Source organism: Agrilus planipennis, unplaced genomic scaffold (assembly GCF_000699045.2).
Source record: "Agrilus planipennis isolate EAB-ADULT unplaced genomic scaffold, Apla_2.0 scaffold78, whole genome shotgun sequence".
NCBI classification, from domain to species: Eukaryota; Metazoa; Arthropoda; class Insecta; order Coleoptera; family Buprestidae; genus Agrilus; species Agrilus planipennis.
This window is the reverse complement of record NW_020438928.1, coordinates 730,886-752,819: the sequence shown is the minus strand read 5'-3', so window position 1 is coordinate 752,819 and position 21,934 is coordinate 730,886. Positions and strand designations below refer to the sequence as shown.

Here is a 21,934-nt window from a genome sequence, read left to right as displayed (position 1 = left end):
TATGCAAGGGAAGAAAAAGTAGGGAAAGAGCGAATATAAAGATAGGAGACGAAAAATTAGAAGAAGTGGCTGATTTTAGATATCTAGGAAGTCAGATAAGTCAGGATGGAAGGAGCAGTAGGGATATAAAGCAGAGGATAGCGCAGGGTCGTGTCGCCTTTAATAAAAAGAAGACACTTCTATGCTCGCGAATGATTAATTTAGAAATTCGAAAAAGGTTGTTAAAGGTGTATGTTTGGAGCACGGCGTTGTCCGGGTGCGAAACATGGATAATGCGCGCTGCGGAAAAGAAAAGATTAGAAGCGTTCGAAATGTGGTGTTATAGGTGGATGATGAGGATAACGTGGGTAGAAAAGGTTAGAAATGAAGAGGTATTAGAAAGAATAGGAGAACAGAGGACTCTATTGAAGTCAATAAAAAATAGGCGAGATAGGTTGGTAGGACACCTTCTCAGGTATGAAGGTCTAGTCAGAGACATATTAGAGGCAGAAACGGGAGTTAGGAGGGGTAGAGGTAGACCTATATTAGATTACTGTTCGCAAATAGTTAAGGATGTGGGCTGTTCTAGTTTTAGGGAAATGCGAAATTTAGCTTAGGATAGGAAAGAGTGGAGGTACGTGTCCAACCAGTCTTAGGACTGACGACCTTATAATGATGATGATGATATCTCAACTTCTACTGCACCGAACCCGCCTCATTAAAGTAGGTACCTTTTCTACAGTTGGTTACATTTTTTTGAAAAGCGATTTTAGACATTTAGATTGCAAGAAATTTTACAATTTTATTACATACTCATCGACAGAATATATGAACAGGCGACATCTTTGCAAGTTATTTTAGACCCGCCTTGAACTTCTTTCTTTACGGAAGCCCTATTTAAATGTTCAATTTTTTTAGAATAGGTTTTTAGGACGTAGAAAGCTAGCGCCCCAGACTACAATGGTCGTCATATACGGATAGTTTTGGACGACACCACCTAAAAGGAAAAAGCATTATGTCAATGTAACTGTATGCGTTATTTACAATGATCGTGTGGCCAATGTCGCGTGGCGCATACTTCTCGTTTCGGTTGAATTCATTGGCGTTTTATGAAACATTCGAACGGTCATACATAAAAATAACAACAATAATAATAATAACAATAAATAAATATAATCCTAACAATAGCTTCCAGGTGCGATTTGAATGTCAATTGTCTCTGTATGCGTAATGGTACGTATTGTGCGAGCCTGCACGTATTGTTCTGGGTGCTGTGCTGTTGTGTTGCATTTCGATAGACACCGGCGCGGCGCAACTTGCCGTGCTTTGACAAACATGACGCATGTTTTAATAACATAACGACAGCGATCGGTCAACATTATTAGGTTGTTTGAACAATCAAAACACGTTGTTAAATGACCATTATGTGACCGCATCGCTACTGCTGAAACTTGCTTACTTGCTACCGAATCATTTCTTGACGACACACGTATTTATATGTGTAAGCATGCACGTGGATAAAAGTAAATCCACTGGTGTTTTATGAATATTTTAAGCAGAATATTGTGACCGTATTCTGCGGTTTTTTATGAATCACGGCTTTTGGCTTTCTAAAACTGATTTTGTTACTACACGTTAGTGTTCTGCAGCTCAAAAACAAAAATGAAACCTTTGAAATCCGTCCTCTTGCCTATCAAAGGTCCAACACTTAAATAATGTATATATTCTTATTTTTGTCGGTGTCAATGGGAGTATGTGATTGCAATATTATTGCAAGTATTATTAACTTTTATCAAAGTGTGTGGATATAGATCAAATATACATAAATATACAAAAATATTCTGTATCGATCGACTTTTAAGGATGTTTGGGAGGGAAATGACTTTCCGAACAACCCTATAGTTTCAACGTCTAGTTTACTTGAATACTGCATTATAAGGTACCTTGAAGACTTACATATACAAATAAGTACCGATTGAATTTAAATCACTCTAAAGTATCTTTATTGCAAATTTATTATGGTTTATTATTTATTACGTACCTGCGCTGCTCATAGGTATATTGGAAGTAAAATCCATTTCTCAAGTTTCGTACTTGTGCATACTAATAAATTACGCAAACGTATTATGAAACGATTTTTGTTTGAACAAGACCTGTTTTATCATTCATTGACTTGACCGTTAGGTTGTTTGCACATTACGTGATAACGTAACGGTATAATTTATCACGTGCCACAAATTGCTAGAATATTATATATATTATATAAATATTAGAATGAAAAATTGAACAACTTTACAATTAGACTTAATGGTGAAGAATAAGTGAAAACCTTTACTTAAAAGCTAAGATAAAACCAGTAATGCTGGGCATCGAGTATTTCATGGAAAACGAAATGATCCTGTAAAGGTTTGGTTTTTTATTTTTGAAGTATGCAACCCTAAAAAAGGCAATTTAATTAATTAGCATCTAGCAAGGAGGACTTAGAGATAGCCTTAAATAAAATGGAAGCGGTACTGACAGATCAGTACTGTATGAAAATAAATAAAAGTAAAACTAAAATACTGGTATGCAAGGGANATTTAAACATATTAAAAAGTTTTACGCTCATTATTAATGGAAATTGAAACTAAATATTTTTTTGTTTCGAAGTTGAAATCAAGGCATATTCACTACTAAAAGTCAGTTAAAATTTTTCCATATTATTCGTTATTTCTTATTTTATTCAAAGGTTTTGCTCAAATTCGAAATTTTCTCTCAAACCTTATATTTATTTTTTAGTATAGATAGTATTTATTTACCTCATGGTATGCTGCAAAACCTAATTAATCACAAATTTCTAATTTTATGTACTCTTGTCTCCGATTGTACCTCCCATTGCATCCTTAAGCTAATTTAATCGCCCTTTGTTCACTTCACATAAAATTTATTTATGACTGCCTGCAAAACATCAGAATTTTACGGCAAATCAAAAGAGTGATCCCACTTTTTAGAAAGCATGTACAATCGGACTCCTGTAATTCGAAATCTTTTCTAACTCAAATATTTTGGTATTGTTTGAAATTTGTAGTCCTGGTAAAAGTACTCACCATTTTCATAAATGTCTAAAATAAGATTAATTTTTTTAATTTTGATTGATATTATTGAAATCATTTGATGTAAAATATAAAATCTGGAAAATAATTATCGACATTCTACACATATAAACAAACACTAGCAAAAAAATCGTCATTGATTACTTATAACATATAATAAATCACAATTATAACTAGAAAAACAGTGAACCAAGTAATCTCTAGACAAAAAAAAAATTGAAAACCTGACAGTCATTTTGTTGCTTAGACTGGCATCATTTAATGATAAGAAGCATCTTCTAATGTGATAAGATAATGATAACAACGGACTATTCGTAGTAGCAAGTTTTTTTTTAACATTTTGAGGTAAGAATTATACAAAATTATCATTCTGTTATAAGAACTAATTGAGCATTATGGACATATTACATAACAATATCGTCTCTCACTTGTGAATCTAATAATTGTTTTAAATCTAATTTCTGTAAAGTAGTACCTACGTACACCTAGATTAGATAACAATTCATTTAATACAATAATAGGATAAAAAACTAAAGAAAATACAAGAAAATATATTTGCATTATGTATTTTATTATTGGACTCCGTATTTTGTTAAAAAAAAATAGCACGAAATCCGATTATATATGCAGATGTCAAGAACGAAAGCAACCTTACAATTTTCTAAACCAATTAAATATCATTCTCTATATCTGTCCGGAAAAACCTCGAAACAAGTAAACTGTGAACAATAGTTCGTAATTTAATAATAATTTATTTTATTTATTTATTATTGTTACAAATACGCCAACGGCAATTACAAAAAAAGCAGAAAACTAGTCTGTCTTAATAATTATTTATTAAATTAATGTTTGTTAGTATAAGTACAATTGTAATTCGTACTTATTTATCTAATTTTAATACACTTGAAACGACCAAAAGACACCCCACACCAATCCAAGTCCAAAACAATTTCATTTGTCAAATTAACGAATCTGTATTCTGGAGAATTCACTCCTAAATTAGATTTAAGTGTACCGAGTTCAATCAATCTAATAACTCTTAAACCTCTGTAGGGCACATAAATATTTATAAAGCTTTGTAGTTTTCAGTATTCAATTATGCCATTAATAACTTTAAATAAAAAACAAAAACCGATTTTCTCCTTACCCTTAGCTCGCATAATCCCAACTCTTTATACATGTCCTCTAACTTCTCCTTTTTTATTACTTTAGAATTTAACAAATTTTCTTTGTATTCGTTCAATTTTTTGTACCTACATGTGTTTTGATGAGGCGACCAAATTATACTTCCATATTCAAGCTAGATCTGACTAATGCTTTGAATAATGTAGTTAAGGTGGTCATATCTTTGAAATTAGCTCCATGCCTTATAATGAAACCAAGAACGTTAGCATCCTTACTAGGTTGTTTTTGTTCTTTAAAACATAGCTTATTGTCTACGAAAACTCAAAGATCTCTTATGTCATTAACGTTATTTATTTTGCTTTCTCCTAAAAAATATTCAACGTTTTGACGAATTCTAGATCTAGAGAATGCCATTACTGCACACTTATTTGGTATGATCTAGTCTATAATACACCATTTAGTTCATCCATGTCGAATTGATGAACACTATACGATCTCTGCTGTTATTTACTATTCTAAATAATTTTAGATCATTGGCATATGATAAATATTGTGATATAAATTTGCTGCCAATCTCAATGACAAAAATATTAAGTAATACTGGTCCAAGGAGGGATCCTTGGAAGACTCCGGTAAAGTCTTAAATTGCTCCGCATAAGACTGATTCAGTTTCAGTACCGAAGATCGGTTTACCATATAAGAATTTAGCCATTTAAGAAGATTCTCACTAAAACAAGCATTATCATAATGAAAATGATGTTATTATAATAGAAGATATGAATTCTATTTTCGATAATAAACTATATTGGAGATTCTAACACTTTTTGAAATGAACGAAAGCAAAAAGTTGGTCTAGTTTTTTCATTATGCAATATGTATTTAGTTTTGGGAACATCTTTAATGACACTTTATTTAACACTGTATTAAGTGAAGTGTATTTTTTAGAACTTCATATCCTAAAAAGGGTGGCTGCGTTAGTTGTCTGTTTGTCATTTTGTAAAAATAATGGGTTTACTGTAGAAGAGAAACCAAAGATGGGTACCTGAAATTCTAACGATTACATTAAAACTATATACAGTAGACACCTCGAACCCTCGGTAATCCGGATTTCCTTTTAATCCGGACAAAATCGATATATTGCCTTGGGCATTAGGTATTTTGTAATTTAGATTGGTAATAAGGTACTAGTATTTCGGACTTCAGTTTGTTCTTGCTGAAACTTAGTTCGGGAAATTTCTGGAGTACTGTAAACCAATATGGCCATCACACAAAACATTCAAAACACTCGTCAAAAAACAAGAGATTTTGAGTGTTTTGAAAATTGTACATATGTGATAAATCATTGGCTAAGAAGTATGGTACAATTTCAGATATAAAATGTTGTAGGAGTAATAAATATTTGACAGCCTAAAAATCCAATTTTTTAATGATTTTAATCACGACAAATTTTTCAATAATTCGTTTTAATTGATCCGGATTAGTGAGTCACTGCTTGTCTGATCCAACCTATAATTTTATACACACGTATACAAATACGAATCCTAATCGTAATGATGATAAGCGATGTCAAACTTACATTTTTAATTTATTCCTTTTCTGCGACAAATCAATTTTTTTTATTTAAACAACCTTTTTGCACCATGAGAATTTCCGGGGAAATACAAGGAAATTCCGGTAAGAAAAACTAGGGAATAAAAATAAATTTATCTGGCAACCGTGTTTTTTTATGTATGCGGTAGAAATATGAGGATGGAAAGTACAAAGCTTTAGAAAATATAGGAAAGAAATACACAAAGTGGATTTTAAACATAAAATTAAGTACACCGAATTATATCGTAAGGGAAAGTAAAGGCGGTAAGATGGTAATAGAAACAAGAACGAGAGTAGTAAGATACGAAGAAAAAATAAGAGAACTGCAGGAAGAAAATAGAAATATGGAGAAAAAAAGTATTGAGAATTGGTTTGGAAAACAAATATGATAAGGAGAGAGAAAAGGTCCTAAGAGAGGTAAAGAGAAAGAATTGATAAAGGGAACATGGTAAAGAAAAGGAGTTACGAAATAACTAGCGGGGAAAACTTAAGGAGTATACAGAAGTCGAAATATGCGAAAGAGTTGAAAAGAGCGAGACATTAAGACATGTGTTAGAAGAGGGTGTAAAAGACAATGTAAAGGAAGAATTGATAAATGAGAATAGTAGAGGGATAAAAATATTAAAAGACATTTTAAAGAAAACAAAAAGGGTAAGTAAGGAATGGTAATTAATAAGAGGTGGTTTAAAAAAAGTTAATAATATTTTTTTGTTTAAATGATAGGAAGTACGATTTGCATTTTTGTTTTTGGTATTAGTGTAAGTTTCAGAACAAATAAGGGATTTTTTTGTTCTTTTGTTATTTTTTGTACTGAGAGGAATAGTTACGGTAGTCTTACAGAACGAAGAACGGGAAGTTAGTTTTTTTGTTTTAATATTTTTTATATATGATATATAAGGTTTTAATAAAACATTATATATACATAACCCTGATTATTTTGCTGGTATTAGTTCCTTGCCACACTGTAATGTGTTATGAGAAGAATCCGAGGTCCAAAATTAAAAAGGTGTAAGATTCGGAGTAGATTACACCTAAAATAAATCTAAAAAATGTTCACCAGTAATGCAGTAGATGATTTAGTGAAGGTGGCACATGTTTATTCAGAAAGTACAAGGCAATTAGTTCAAACACGTCAATTGAACTAATTACAAACTGTACTTAACTCGTAAGTGCCTTTATCGCTAGGAATTACCGCTTGTTTCGCTCCCTTCTCGCTAGCTACGCCACGAACAGTTTCATTATCTTACTCGTATTAACTTGTTACTTTCACGGTAATAAATCTCTCCATCTCCGTCGCTCTGACCAATCTTCTAAATAAGAATTAAACTATTTAGGGTAATAAAGTATTTATTGTGACCTAGAAGCTATGTAGAATAGAAAAGAGAACAGTCCAAATTACACCAGCTATATAATTAGTAAATATGATGGGGTTTTAATTATCAATTAATCTACTTGAGCACCCAGCTTTTACACATTTATGTATACATGACATACTCATTAATTTTGTTATTGAAGCCCTCTACAATAAAAAATAAATATGCGGATGTATGTTGCAACAACATTATTAATTTATCATAAATATTTTTTTCTGATCACCAATAAGATAAGTAATAGCAGATATCTGAAATGATATATGTCTGTAAATATTTTATTATCAGCCCCTTCACAGTAGTTACCCTCTAAAACAGTATACAGCGTTACCATCGCCTTTTCTAATACTGAGAATGGGCTTCGCACACTTTTGAAGTCGTGGAATTCAAATCCACCGTCACAACTGCTTTGTTTTATTTTACGCCGCCATGATGAGCGCCCTTAAGATGGGATTATTTTTGGAAGAGAAACTGTAAGGGGGGAATTGCGTTAAGGTGCAGATAATCGCAATCGACAATCAAAAATCATCATCAGAGACGTTCGAACATATTTTTGAGAGATGTGGAGCAAATGGAAATGGTATGAAAAAAATTGGAAATTCAAACGGAAGGAAAGCTTGGTCTAAAAAGGATTAGAGAAATATTATCATCATCATAAGGTGGTCAGTCCTAAGACTGGTTGGACACGCACCTCCACTCCTCCATATCCTGAGCTAATCTTCGCAAATCCCTAAAACTAGAACATCCCACATCCTTCACTATAACTGAGTGGACCTTAATACATGAGAGGGTGTACTACCAACCTGTCTCGCCTATTTCTTATTGATTGCCATAGAGTCCTCTGTTCTCGTATTCTTTCTAATACTTCTTCATTTCTAACCTTCCGTATCCACGGTATCCTCATCATTCTCCTGTAACACTACATTTCGAACGCTTCTAACCTTTAATATTCCGCTACGCCCACTGTCCATGTTTCGCACCCGTACAGTGCCACACTTCAAACAACCTTTTTCGAATTTGTAAATTAACCGTTCGCGAGCATGAAAAATATAAAAATTAACATTTCTCTTTGTGGATATATCTGTTACTAGAAAAATAACAGAAAAGAAAGAACAATTAAACCATTTAGTTTTTAAAATTCATATGTAGTAATAAAATAGTATATAAATGTACCTTGTATATATAAAATATAATGTTTTTAATAAATCTGTCTATCTAATTATAACTGGAACCAAAAGTCACCAAATAATTTAAGGTAACTTAATAACTGTTCTTGACTAGTGATGAATTGCAAAGAAATATGTTTCACGAAAGCTATAATTTTAAGGACACGCATTTTATTTGGTTGACTTAATCGGATAGTTACGCAGGTTCATACAAACGTGTTACGCACAATCCTCAGCGTGTCGTGATACAAAACACGTAATAATTTTCAAAAGTGCTTATCAAATACCGTTAAGAAAAGTCTACCTACTTTTTAATTATCTTCCATGCGCTCTAATTAATTTTATACGGTTCAAATAATTAATTGTATGTGGGTACATACAACTTACTTGTAATGTCAGTTTAACCACGGAAGAAAGAATTTAGTGCATGCGGAAATATTAAAAATGAACGAAGTTGTACTATGCAATTTGTACTACTCAATTTCAAATTGGAAAAACTTTTCCCAACCATAGCCTGTAACCATCAAGAAGCAAAAAACAATAAATAAAAATTGACATTTCACTTTGTGGATATTTCTGTTACTCGAACCCGTGGAGTGTGTTTTCAATAGTCGTAATAATAAACAGAAGCAGAAATTATGTAGAAAATATTCTATTATAAAATTTTGAATTGTTCTTTTAAAAACCTTAGACACTACCGTTATGATGACATACCATAAAATAGTTATTATTTTCACCACTTTGCCGTGTTCAAGCAAAGCTCACTTTAATGATTTAACACTGGATAATAAATAATAATAAATTTAATTTAACAGTGCATTTCAGCGACTCATGCATAATTACAAACAATAATATAGTAGATTCTCCTTGCTAGATGGTTATACTGCTGTATCATCTCCAAATCTAAGCATACTAATCTTTTTCCCCTGTATATCTATCCCTACAGTTGTACTGTCTTTAATGATGTTGATCGCGTCTTCGATGTATAGATTAAAAAGCAGCAGTGACACTGTGCATCCCTGTCTAACTCCCTTCCTAATATGTTCCTATTGTTCTTTATACAAACTAGGTATCACTCTTCTATCTTTGTAAAAAAAAACCTTTTGGGTGTTTCATTCCCACCAGCCAGTAATGCTGGTGGGCGGGCTACGGCGGAAGTCCCTCTTCAGCCTGCTTTCAGGAATCGTGGGAAATTTATAGGCATTAGATGTTTGCAGTCGTTCTAAGATTTTCCCAGTACTTTTTGATTATTCTACGACATAAACATCTTACAATTCAAAACGAACATTTGCTTTAAGCTTAAGATATAAAGTTATTACTTATTATTCTTTCTTAAAAAAGGAGATTCTCGAATCAATTACGAACCGATTTTAATGATTTTATTATTATTGGATATGTATTATCTCAAGGGCGGTCCTATTTAAATTTGAAAAACTATTCCATCGGTAAGGGTAGAAAATTCGGGAATGAAGAAATTACACAATCCCATCATTTCCGTCCGATCTTTCTCATTGTGAAGTGTAATCCTATTTGAATTTGTTCTTAATCTTCTTAGTTTATGTTTGTACATATGACAATGTATTAAAGTCAAATTATATACGCCAGTATATTTAAATTATTATTGATAGATATCTTTATTTTCAGGCCAGCAGAAAAATAACGCGAAGCGGTTATCTCTTTGTTGCACCAGACTGGGATTTCTCGGTTCCCTTAAACCGGACTAAGGTAAGAATTAATACAGATAAGTCCAAGAAAACTGATTTAATTTTAGATTGATTGTGAAAATTACCCATTTATGTAAATGAATTCTCTCGTTTCTACTAATATTCATACAAACGAAAACTCAAGTTTAAGATAAAATATATAATCAGTAGGGGTAAAGGTCTAGATGATGGCCCCCACTTCCTTTGGGCGATCGAAAGAGGAGGTCTCCCCCACCACTGTACCATAAAAATTTCGTGGCGGTCTCACCCCCATAAAAAGTTATGGGGGTTGAAGGTTGATTATTTTTGACAATTTTCATACACTATAATTCAAATAAAATTCAATAAAATAATTGTTTTCAAGCGGGTGGAAGTGGGGGATCGAAAGAGGGTGGTCACTTGAACAAAACCCGATAACCTAACCTAACCTACCCTATTGATAAAGATATTTAAATAATGTTTTATATAACTTTCTCAATATTTTTATGTATTTTTCATTAGTTTTACCTTTGAATATTATTTAAGAATGACTATATAAAAATTTACATGCCTAGAAATGTATAAAAATTGGCATATTTATTAACTTTAAACCGCCACGAACTTTTTATGGTACAGTGGTGGAGGAGACCTCTGCTTTTGATCACCCCCACCCCCGAATCGTCATCATCTAGACCTTTAGCTCAGTAGGTACTTTTTACTACGGGTTACCATGTAAAAATAATGTTTATTAATTATTGCAGTTTGCCATAGTTATTATTGAAAAGCCATTATAATAAACTAAACGTTTGTAGTTCGCATTTGACCCTAGGTTAAGTGTTACTGTAATTCTAATAAATTTAAGTACCTAGACATTTAATCAAGCAAATTAAATTAATTAGTTTATTTGTCTAATAACGACTTAGTTATTCTAGGAATCGACATTTTAAATTACACCATAATTGGCAAAAACTACAAGGTCAAGGACAATTCTAATTTGTTTTGTGTAACAGATTGACTTTTAATTATCTTTTGAAATGTTTTCACAGTCGACATGAAGACGTACTATGGCAAATACTGCAAAAATGTAACTGTTTTTATAAAAATAATTCAATTTTAAAGACCGAAACTCACAATATTCATTATATAGGTACTGGGTCGACAAATTTGTTGCTATTATCGAGAGGGAATTAATTATTTTAGACCGTACTTCAAGTCCATTAAGTAGGAAAAGCAAAACAGACACATGGACAATTAAATGCTATTTTTTTATTAGAAATTACTGTTCTGCTAGTTAAAGATTAAGTTTAGCAGAATGCGAATGAAAAAATGTTTGAGCAATGAAAACAGTTTTGGTCATAAAGTATGTAAATGAACCATTAAATTATAAGTAACTATAAAATTTTCATTTTCAATTTTTTTATTATAATAAATACCATAATCATGTGCCAGATATGTCGAGATGTACTGTAAATGATACTCCAATTAGTTTTTGAGTTCAGTAAGTAATTCATGGAAAAGTATCAGAAAACAAAGGTATGTTCTCGAAATGGGTACTGGAGTGGAAACATTTTTTACTGAATACCTTACATGAACTTAAGAAAATTACAGAAACAGTAAAAAGTGTGTTTTCTGGAAAAATAATAAGACAATTTAATTCTTAACTGGTTTATTTGGAATCCAAAAAATAGGTAGTTTTATTGTTTAAACAATTGTTTGCTGAAGTTCTACTTAACATTAAAACACCTAGCAGAACAGTAATTTTTAAAAAAATGTTCGGAACATTTAATTTCGTATTGGGACACTTATTTATCATTTAATGAGCATTTAATTGCCCGTGAGTCTGTTTCTGGTTTTGTTAATACTTAATGAACATCCAAAATTCATTATTTCCCGAAATTCTACCAAAACAGGAAAATGTCGGTTTATGTCGATGACGTCATTGAATAGCCCTGAAAAATGAGAAGTGCAAATAATTTATATTTCCACTTTTAATCCAATATTAATATTATTCGACAACTAGGTAATTAAAAAAAAATCTTATCACTACTTTTAAATCTAATAATTTCGTCCGTGTACTTTTTCATCGTATGTGTATTACTTTAAATTAAAAATAACGTCTACTAAACGCGTTGTAAACACTTTTTCCCATCTAAAACATTTAAACCACATGCAAGTCATCTGTTAGTAGTTTATGATTTCAGACAGCTACAGACGACTCTCACTTAATTAGTTAGGAGAAATGCATGTACCTACTTGCAAAAAAAAAATGAACATGTGTTGTTACTTTCAAAAGGTGTGAAACTGTTATTGTACAGGGTGTTTCTGAAATCGTAGCAAGCCTTGTGAGATGTTAATTAGATACAATAGGTAATCGCGTGGTGAGTCAGGTGCTTGGTAAAGAGATTAAAGTAAATTAAGTAAAGTTGCAATCTGAAGCCGGTCCTGAGCGTGAATTGGTAACGAATAGAAAAATTGCAATAACAAGTAATCAACTACATACATCGATGAAAAATGTCTACAGCAATAATAAAGTAAATATCAACACCTTACTGGTACCCTATTACACGTATAATAATAATTAGTCGCCCATTTCGAAAACAATTAAATAAATATATTGTTCATCGCTGATAGTATGCAGTACTATTTAAAGTATACCTCGACATGATATTAAGAGCACAAAATACAAAGTGATTCCCAACCGGTGGTTCGCGAACCCCTGGGGGTTCGCAGTGTTTGGAGAGGGGGTTCGCGAAAATAATATTATAATGGCGGATTTTTTAAAACGTCAATAAAATGCCTGTTTGTTAAGAAATCTATGATAAATTTCAATATTTTCATTTCTTTTTTCCTTATTTATTTTTCAAAATTACTTCATCAATATCAAAATATATCAACAATTTTATACATTAAAATTTATTCCTCTAATTCAAGTAATCAAATACTATTTATTGTCTTTCTATTACAAACATTTATTTATATTTAAAACATTTTATCAATGTGATTCGTATCATGTTCTGCTTTATATTTAAAATCATTGCAGCAGTTTTCCCTTCTATGTAATATTTTTTTTACAATACAATTGGAAATAAATATCAAATTAAGGCAGTTTACTACATTTACATCATTTAAGTCTTATTAATGTTTTATTTAAATATTTCACGATTAATATAATCAATTATTCTGCAATATGAAAAATATATATTCTATCAAATTTTATTGCCTTTGTCATTAACGACTACATAAGGGGTTCGTCAAATTTTTTCGGACCTTTCTTTTGGTTCGCGAGGAAAAAAGGTTGGGAAACACAACACTGCTCTAGCGGATGGAATACGGCGTTGCAATGTCGTATTTTCCTACGTGATCCTACCAGGGCCGGACCGACTCTCGACGGTACTTTCAAATACGTTTTTCTCAAAATCGGTGAACTTTCAGACCACTAAACTTTTATTTAATTTTCTTGTTTTATAGGGCCCTATCACCTCCTGCAAACTTGCTACTTATTTCGAAAACACCCTGTACATATAATTATTTCTTATATTGTCGACAATAAAATAAGCGCGATGGGGACGGGACAGTTAAATGAGGAGTAATATGCCCTTTTTTATTGCATTTATAATTGAATATAATAAGTTTCAAGAGATTTATGTTATTGATTATATTATTGATTACTGCATAAAACCGATTTTCATTGGCTCCTCGGTTATTAACGTTATGTTCTTGATAATCGACTTGTCTGTAAATAATCGGTTATTAACTTTTTCTTATATATATAGGTACATTTTTTAGTGATTATATTAAAAATTTTATTGTATGCATATATCTGTCTGTTATATTTTTCTAATATTGGATCGGCCCGTTATAGTAGTAGAACATTAAAAGTAAAAAAAAAATGTTTATTGAATCTTACCAAATTGGTTCATAATAAATCATGAAAATGAGCTAATAGGATTTTTCTTCTATTGTTTTGTATCTTTACGCTATAGTTTCTTATTTAATAAGAAAATCGACGGTGGCAATGCCATTGTATAAGTAACAAGCCTATTTGGATTTGGATAATGCCAGTTGTAAGGCATATTGTTTTAGTGTTTTATTTTCTTTTATGTCAGTGCCTATTTCATATATGCTTTTCTTATCAATTTTGCAACCTACAGCTTATTAACATTAATAGATATGTAGTTAATTACATTATTTACAATATATCTCCGCCTTTTGTACATTTAGAGATGTATGTAAAAAAAAACCCTTGGCATCAACCTGAGTTAATTGAAAAAGTGAAAAAAATAGTAAATAAATCACTCAACGTGCAAGGGTTGCCCTCAGTCCCAATTTATCGGGACTGACTCCGTTAATGAGCTTTCTGTCCCTACGTCCCGACAAAAGATTAAAATGTTCCGATTGGCTTGCAAACAAAAATGCAAGTTAAAAATTTAATTCCTGTAGCCAAAACAACGATTTTGTTTTCAAAATAACACAGCCTCTGAGTATCTAAAGAATAAGTGGTCACTTTCATTTGATAAATATGAATTGTTCATTTGGATGACACTAAAAAATCCTACAATAGGAAAAAATTGCACACTATTTTATAGACTGAGAGACAATCTGTTTGAGTAACATATGTATCTTAAGAGCTTTGTAGAAGCTAAGTCTGCCTTGGAAGAATGGAAGTCGATTAAGTCGGTGGAAGAGAAATGGATATACTTATTTGAAGAATCTGAAAACCCTGAAAGAAAATGCCATCTATAAAAATTATATAAGTATTTGTTTCCAATCTCTATCCACTAATAATTTCAACAGGGTCAGAGGCGTACAATTGCGAAGAGTATGGAAGTAAACCGTTTACCAGCAATTAGTCACTTCAACCTATCCTAGAAATTGTGGTGGTTTGGGAAAGACAGAAGAGACGGGCGAAATAAAGTGAAAGGTTAACTGGAGATGTGCCTAAGTGATCAAAAAAAAATTTGGATGTTACTTTCCCCTCAACTGCTAATGCTAATGGGCGGGCAATTTCTGCGGACTACTTCGTAGGAAGTAGGGTAGAAGACCCTCTTTAGTAACCGTGGAAATGGTTGAGTGGTGGGTTGTAGTGAGAAATATAAAATGAACGAAAACAGAAGTGGAAGAAACAGGAATATTTCTGCTCCAGCATTTGTCCAAGTGATACAAGGAAACCATAGAAAAATTTAGACCAAGCAGACGGACCTGGAGTCGAACAAGTATCCTCTCGAATGCTAAGCAATTGTCTAAACCTCTAGACCATGCCACTCGGATAACACAAAGGGACTTGACCCAGGACAGGCGGACCCAGAATTGAAGTGTTATCCATCTGATTGAGGTTGCAATCTAGACCGCTAAATAGCACGTCGCTCGGTCGGTCAACAGCTATAAACGACTATGGTGTACATAAATGTCAACTAAAAGAAAATTATTTTTCAGTTTCAAACCTTCTGAAGAAGAGAACGAAATGACTGTCAAAGAGAAGACAATGACGCGCCGCCGTGACAAACAGTCCAAAAGTAATCAAACCTCCTCTTAACGATTTCTTGAGGCACCCTATTTATTTGTGAGTCTTCCTGTGTGCTTGGTCATACCTATAACTAGACAAACAGAACGGTTTTGATGATTTTCATTCTTATTACATCCGGATTATTATAAACATCATTATCACCAAGGATAACGACACGTGATATGATAGTTTTTATAAAAAAAAAATTAAAACCACTACACAAGTTTCACAGAAAAGGACAATTTAGGAGGAATTGAAAAAAACAGAGTTACAACTAGGGTTGCCACCTTTTCAAGCTTTACATAAAGTATTTCTCGACTAAAAGGTTAAAAAAAAAGTACTCGGCATAAAAATAAAGTATTTAATTTTTTGTTTTTAAAAACATATTTTTTGTTACACCTAGCAGCCAGTAACAAATTACTGTCGCTCTTAAATACATTAATAGACTCTAAACATGGCAAACAAAGATTTAAGTAAACTAAAAGTTCATTTTTAATTAGTTTTAATGAAGCTTTATTCCTGTCGTCCCGCCACTTTGCGTTCATATTAGAGAATACTCTTTCTGTAAATGCTGAAGTGGCCGGAACGGACAGCAAAAGTGACACTACTTTAAACAGATTTTGGAAATCAGGTTGTTCCGTAAATATGGCTTGCCATTTTTCTGTGCAATATTATTGATATAAAAATACTCTGAATTTCGAATAATCGCTTACAAAATTACGATGTTTACTTAAGGCCTTAAATAAAGTATTTTTGCGTACTTTATGTGTCTTGTAAAGTATAACGTACGCACAGTCGAAATAGAGTACAATACTTTATAATAAAGTACGGGTGGCAACCCTAGTTACAACTGAGGAGTAGTTATCATAGGACAAGGCGGTTGAGTGAGTGGTCGAGAACCCCAGAAATGCATGGAAATTGTCTCACAGAATTGAGCAACAGTTTTTCATTTCCAATACATATAAATAATTGCGTCTTTTTTATTTTCTAACAGCTTTACCCAGCTACATTATTAATTGTTAACAACAAAGAATGCTCTAAAATTTCAATGAAATTTTTCTTTTGCAATTTGATGTGACATAAATCCACAAATTGTGTACTTTGAGCACTTGGGTCAATCACACTGACACAGGATTTGTGTAGGATTACACCACAACTTTAGACATCACTGGATTAATTTTGGTGAGGATGCAAATTTAGACCTTCAAGGCTCCCTCGTAGAGTAGCATTAAATGTTGGTTATCTAGTTAATAATGTCAAAGGAAACGATACTTCTCGCGAATGAAGCCGCGGGCAAAAAGCTAGTTGCTAATATTTTCTTCACTTACCGTGAAACATGTACACCAAACGTGTAACTATCCGACACACACCTTTGCGTACACACATAGTAGGTAGTAAATAACGGGATAGAAGCCTCGATACCTATTAGGTACACATGTTACAAAAATCAAAAGTATTTCAGAAACCATAAAATATTTCCAATAACTATTATTGAAGAAATAAACACAATTTAGTTTCATAAGTAAGAATCACTTTTGAATCAGTAAGAAATATGTGCTTAAGTAGGTATTTCTAAAATGACTCGTCTAACGGGTTTTTATTAGAAAGATGTTAATAGAAGAACTTGTAATTAAACTGTTTTGTAGATAAAAATTGTTATTGAGTAATTTTATAATATGGTCACTTATCGTTAGTAATTTCTGTAAATGTGGTTCAATAAAAATAGTTTCTGTTTTTGATTTTATACAGTTTTATCTGTATTTTGGAAAACAGAAAAAAAATTGTGTTGCAACCAGAGACGTGATTTATTTGAAATACGTGCAATAATGCAATTTCAAAATAAAAAATACCTATTTTTATCTTGCATTTAAATACTTTTTTAAGAAAAGCATTTTGTATTTTATTTAAAATACTTTTCCATACGTATTTTCTGTTCGTAAAACGCAAAATACATTTTTGCCGTTAAAGTTGTGCAAGTATCACCGATCAAACATTATATAAAATGATGAATGAAAGTGGCTCACATTGGCCATTGAAGGTATTAAAATCTTAAAAAGAGGACAAAGAGACATTCCATGAATGCCTTCTGGCAATGGAAATGGATAATCTAAAATATTGGATCGATATTGTTTTCCGGGTTTAATGTCATGATCCATGGAATTTTAAAGTTCCAAATTGATATCAGCACCTGCCAAATCACCACTTATCGCACCTTTAGCAAGGAACTACGAAATTGTAGGAATTATAAAAGAAACAGCCCGCAAAACAATATCGAATTGATATACGCCAGCTGTGTAAAACTGAAAACTACAAGATTTTGTGGGATGCTAAAAAATGTGTATAATCCAAAATTCTTAGAAAAACTACAAACCATGGATTCCCTTTCTTTCTTTTATTACAATGTGCAAACACCACTTTTAGCCTTAAAAAAGCTTCTACATTTAAAAAATGAGCAGTTTTCTTAAAAAATATTTGTAATAAAGTAAATGTAGAAAATTAAATAGGTACTACAAAAAAGTATTTTGAAAGTATGTATTTTACATGTAGCATTTCAAATACAAAAGGGAATCTATTTTGTATTCTACATTTGAAATAACAAATCATAAAAGTGTTTGCATTTTGTATTTAAATATTTTTAAAAAAACCATTTTGCACACCTCTAACCACTGAGTGGTGCGAGATAGCTCATTCTTCTTCTTTTTCATGTACCTTCTTTGCCCTTAATTTTTCCCGAATACTAATCAGACATAGTGTAATTATATGGCTTCGACTACTTCGTATAAACAGTAAAATTATCATAATTTTACACGACAACTACAACGGCTACGTGTAGGAAATGAAATTCGAAATATTTTAATGTGAGGTTTGGAAATCATGGATTAATGTTACAAAAGTACTAATTAAACATTAAATTGTTATCAGTTTCGTTTAATTAGATAATGAGGTACAATTTAGTTTCTACTTTCTTTAGCACATATTAAATATGCTTTGCAGTTGTCCATGTCGAGTATCTATAGTATTTATTAAATATATTCTACAACGTAACTTAAAAGGATCGAGCATTTTCATTCGTTAAAAATTATAATATGAATATTGATTTACCTAATTATAATTTGTTTCGAAATAAATATGTGATGAAAATCAATTGAAATTATTACGTCGTATATTTAAAAAAGTTTTAGAAACCGTTAGTAAGAAAACATTGAACAATTTTTTGAAATGTTTATTAATTATTATTAAATGTTACGTAATTAATTGTTACAAATTACATTTTCGGGCGTACAAACAGGATTAAATTTGAAACAATTTATAGAGGCGTACGATGAATTTGTTTGTTGATACTGTTCCAATAATTGTTGCATTGCTTATACCAAGTTTTAAATCTCTGTCTTCAATATTTAAACAATATATTTCATTGTTTTGTGTTAATTGAGTATGCGTTCGTAATGCGTATATTGACGCTAAAATTAAATGCATGTTTACAAAACATTGTTAAAAAAATCGTTCTCGACCGAAACATCATCATTACAACGGGAGTGCAATGTTTTAAAAGTGTGTTAAAACGGGATAGGTTGTTCTATTTTGAGTGGTTGGCGATCGTAATGTGCATGTAAAAAGGGAAAAGAAAAAAGAAGCTTCGTGTAAAGTTCAGTTTGACCTAAATGACTTTAGCTGTTCGTCTTGAGTGCAACATTGTCTTACACTTTATTTTTTTGGTTTTAAAATGCTAGGCACATGATCGTTGTTCTTGTAATGCCGGCGAAGTCAATTATAACGAACGCGCTGAGAAATTTGTTCGTTATAGGCGGATGTTCGTGTTGATGTCCTAAATACGGACCAAAGATCATCGACGATGACATAATAAAATGAATTTTTTTCTCCCTCAAGAACAATATTTTTTCTGGAAAAAAGCTCTATGTCCTTTTCTGTACCTCTGTTAATGTGTGTACAAAATTTCAAGATAATCGGTTTTGTACCTCGGCTTAAAATGGTAACAAACAAACAAACGGTAAAGGTCTAGATGGTGGCCCCACCCCCAAGGGGGTGGGGGTGGGGGATCGAAACAGGAGGTCTCCCCCACCACTGTACCATAAAAAGTTCGTGGCGATCTCACCCCCATAAAAAGTTATGGTTATATACATAAAAATATTGAGAAAGTTATATAAAACATTATTTAAATAACTTTATCAATAGGGTAGGTTAGGTAAGGTTATCGGGTTTTGTTCAAGTGACCACCCTCTTTCGATCCCCCACCTCCACCCGCTTGAAAATAATTTTTTTATTGAATTTTATTTGAATTATAGTGTATGAAAATTGTCAAAATAATCAACTTTTAACCCCCATAACTTTTTATGGGGTGACCCCCGCAAATTTTTTATGGGGTTTTACTCAGGTGACCACCCTTTTTCGATACCCCCTACCCTCTTTGGACCCCCCCCTTCCTCCATCCCCATCTAACCACCATAACTTTTTATGGGGGTGAGACCGCCACGAACTTTTTATGGTACAGTGGTGGGGGAGACATCCTCTTTCGATCCCACCCACCCCACCCCCTCCGGGTGTAGACATTTACCCAAACAAACTTATATTTATATTTATAATGTTACTTATTCAATTGGTTGTCTTGTTGTAGATATTTAAAGGTTTTATAAAAAAGAAATAGGCCCAATAATTTAATTTAACGCGATATTTAAATGTTATTATGTTATGATAATGAGCAAGTAATAGACGTACAAACAGAAGAACTAATTGTTGATGTCGGTGACAGTGATAGTAATTCCGTTGAGGACAGTGAATGTGAAAACTAACTACAAAATATATTATTTCCTAGTACGCTACTGCCCTATCAGTATTAATACACTAATTTACTCCTCCTGAAAGCTTATTTGTGAATTGGTTCCGAATTTTTTACCCAAATAGGTCATACATGGAAGTACCTACGCGACGCTCGCCAGCTTCGTTCGTTCGACCTGTACTTACAATTAGGATTATAAGAAATATAATTAAAATGATAGTAGCCGTTATCAACATTAAATCGATATATAATTATTAAATAACGATATCGATTGTTTATTTACTTATTTATTAACTTCATAGCGTTGTAATTTGATAGTTATAATTTAAAAAAAAAAATTTTTTTCAAGGATCTCCCGGTGAAAGTTTTGTTAAATTGTTCGTCCTTTTTTTTTACGTTAGCGCTTTTGTTTAAACGATTACTATTGTATTGTGTAAGTATTATTATCGCATTAACGAAACGACGAGAGAAAATAATTCAATGCATAACAATAGTCGTAAAAGTCATAACCAAATAATTTTACTAGCTTATTTCGTCTCAGTATTTTACAATCAAAACACGCGTAAAATTTACTATAACTGATAAGTCAAAAAGACTCCTTTCAAATTCTTTGTGTGTTTACGTCGAAAATGGTACTTTAAAAACTAAATTTTCGAAATACATATTATAAACAAAGATCCAATGCAAAAATCTAATATGCATCATCTGTTATTGTGTAACTAAATAGATAATCTTTACTTGCAGCATTTCGCCCCTTTGAAACCATTTCTAATTCTAATTTCTGTGCAAAGAATTTCCGATGTATGTACATTTACATTTTCCTTTAATGTAAATGAGTGAAATCCTAGGTTTTCTGTTTCTTAACATTAGAAAAGGTCTGATCAAAAACTGTCAAACCTTAAACAGTCACTGCAGTTAACAATTTGAGGCGTTTCGGAAATAGAGGACGAAATAACAAATAACTAGTGAAATTTAAGATCAAATAGTATATTTAACCTATATTTTGCTATATTGAAAATAATATTTTGCAGCGTATTTGTCCGTATTTGAAGAAAACTGCTACATATATGTCTATTAATTTTTAGCGCAATAAAAATTGTATTATTATTTACCACATACAAATTTGGACGCTAGTTATAAGCATCTTTGTAACGATTCTGTTTATCTTTTAAGGATTCGGAACTGTACTAAGCAAAAGTTTTATATGGTAGTAAATTGAATAGTCTGTATTCAATTAAATCCATTTTCGGCCACAGAGATGTGCAAAATGTTTTTTTAAAGTTATTAAATACAAAATGCAAAAAATTGGTCTGAGCACGCTTTGGTCGGTGCTAATACGACTAACTTCCCATTAGATAATACAGTTATTATTGATTCCGTAACTTCATTGTTGTGATTAGATTAGAACGTATTTTAATTAAATTGTTTGTAATTAATTCGTTTTTTTTTTATAAAAAAAAAACGGCTTGACCGATTTCGTTCAAATTTCTTTCAGATCTTCATTATGATAATATCTTTCGAAAAAATTTTGGTTGAGGGCGATATCTCAATCCGTTCTTGAGATATCGAAAACGAAAAAAATGCTGACATACGAACGTACGTACATACGTACGTACGTACGTACGTACGTAC

At 31.9% G+C, this 21,934-nt stretch overlaps 1 protein-coding gene across 3 annotated transcripts in view; it reads left to right on the top strand.

Annotated features, from left to right (window-relative positions):
• The window catches only part of LOC108733712 (protein outspread), a 53,761-nt gene that overhangs the window by 9,528 nt on the left and 22,299 nt on the right, over window positions 1-21,934 (top strand). For all 3 annotated transcript variants that reach the window (XM_018464994.2, XM_018464995.2, XM_018464996.2), the window contains exon 2: window positions 9,967-10,047. In XM_018464994.2, the coding sequence (XP_018320496.1) occupies window positions 9,967-10,047 (81 nt within the window). The remainder of the gene's footprint in view (window positions 1-9,966; window positions 10,048-21,934) is intronic.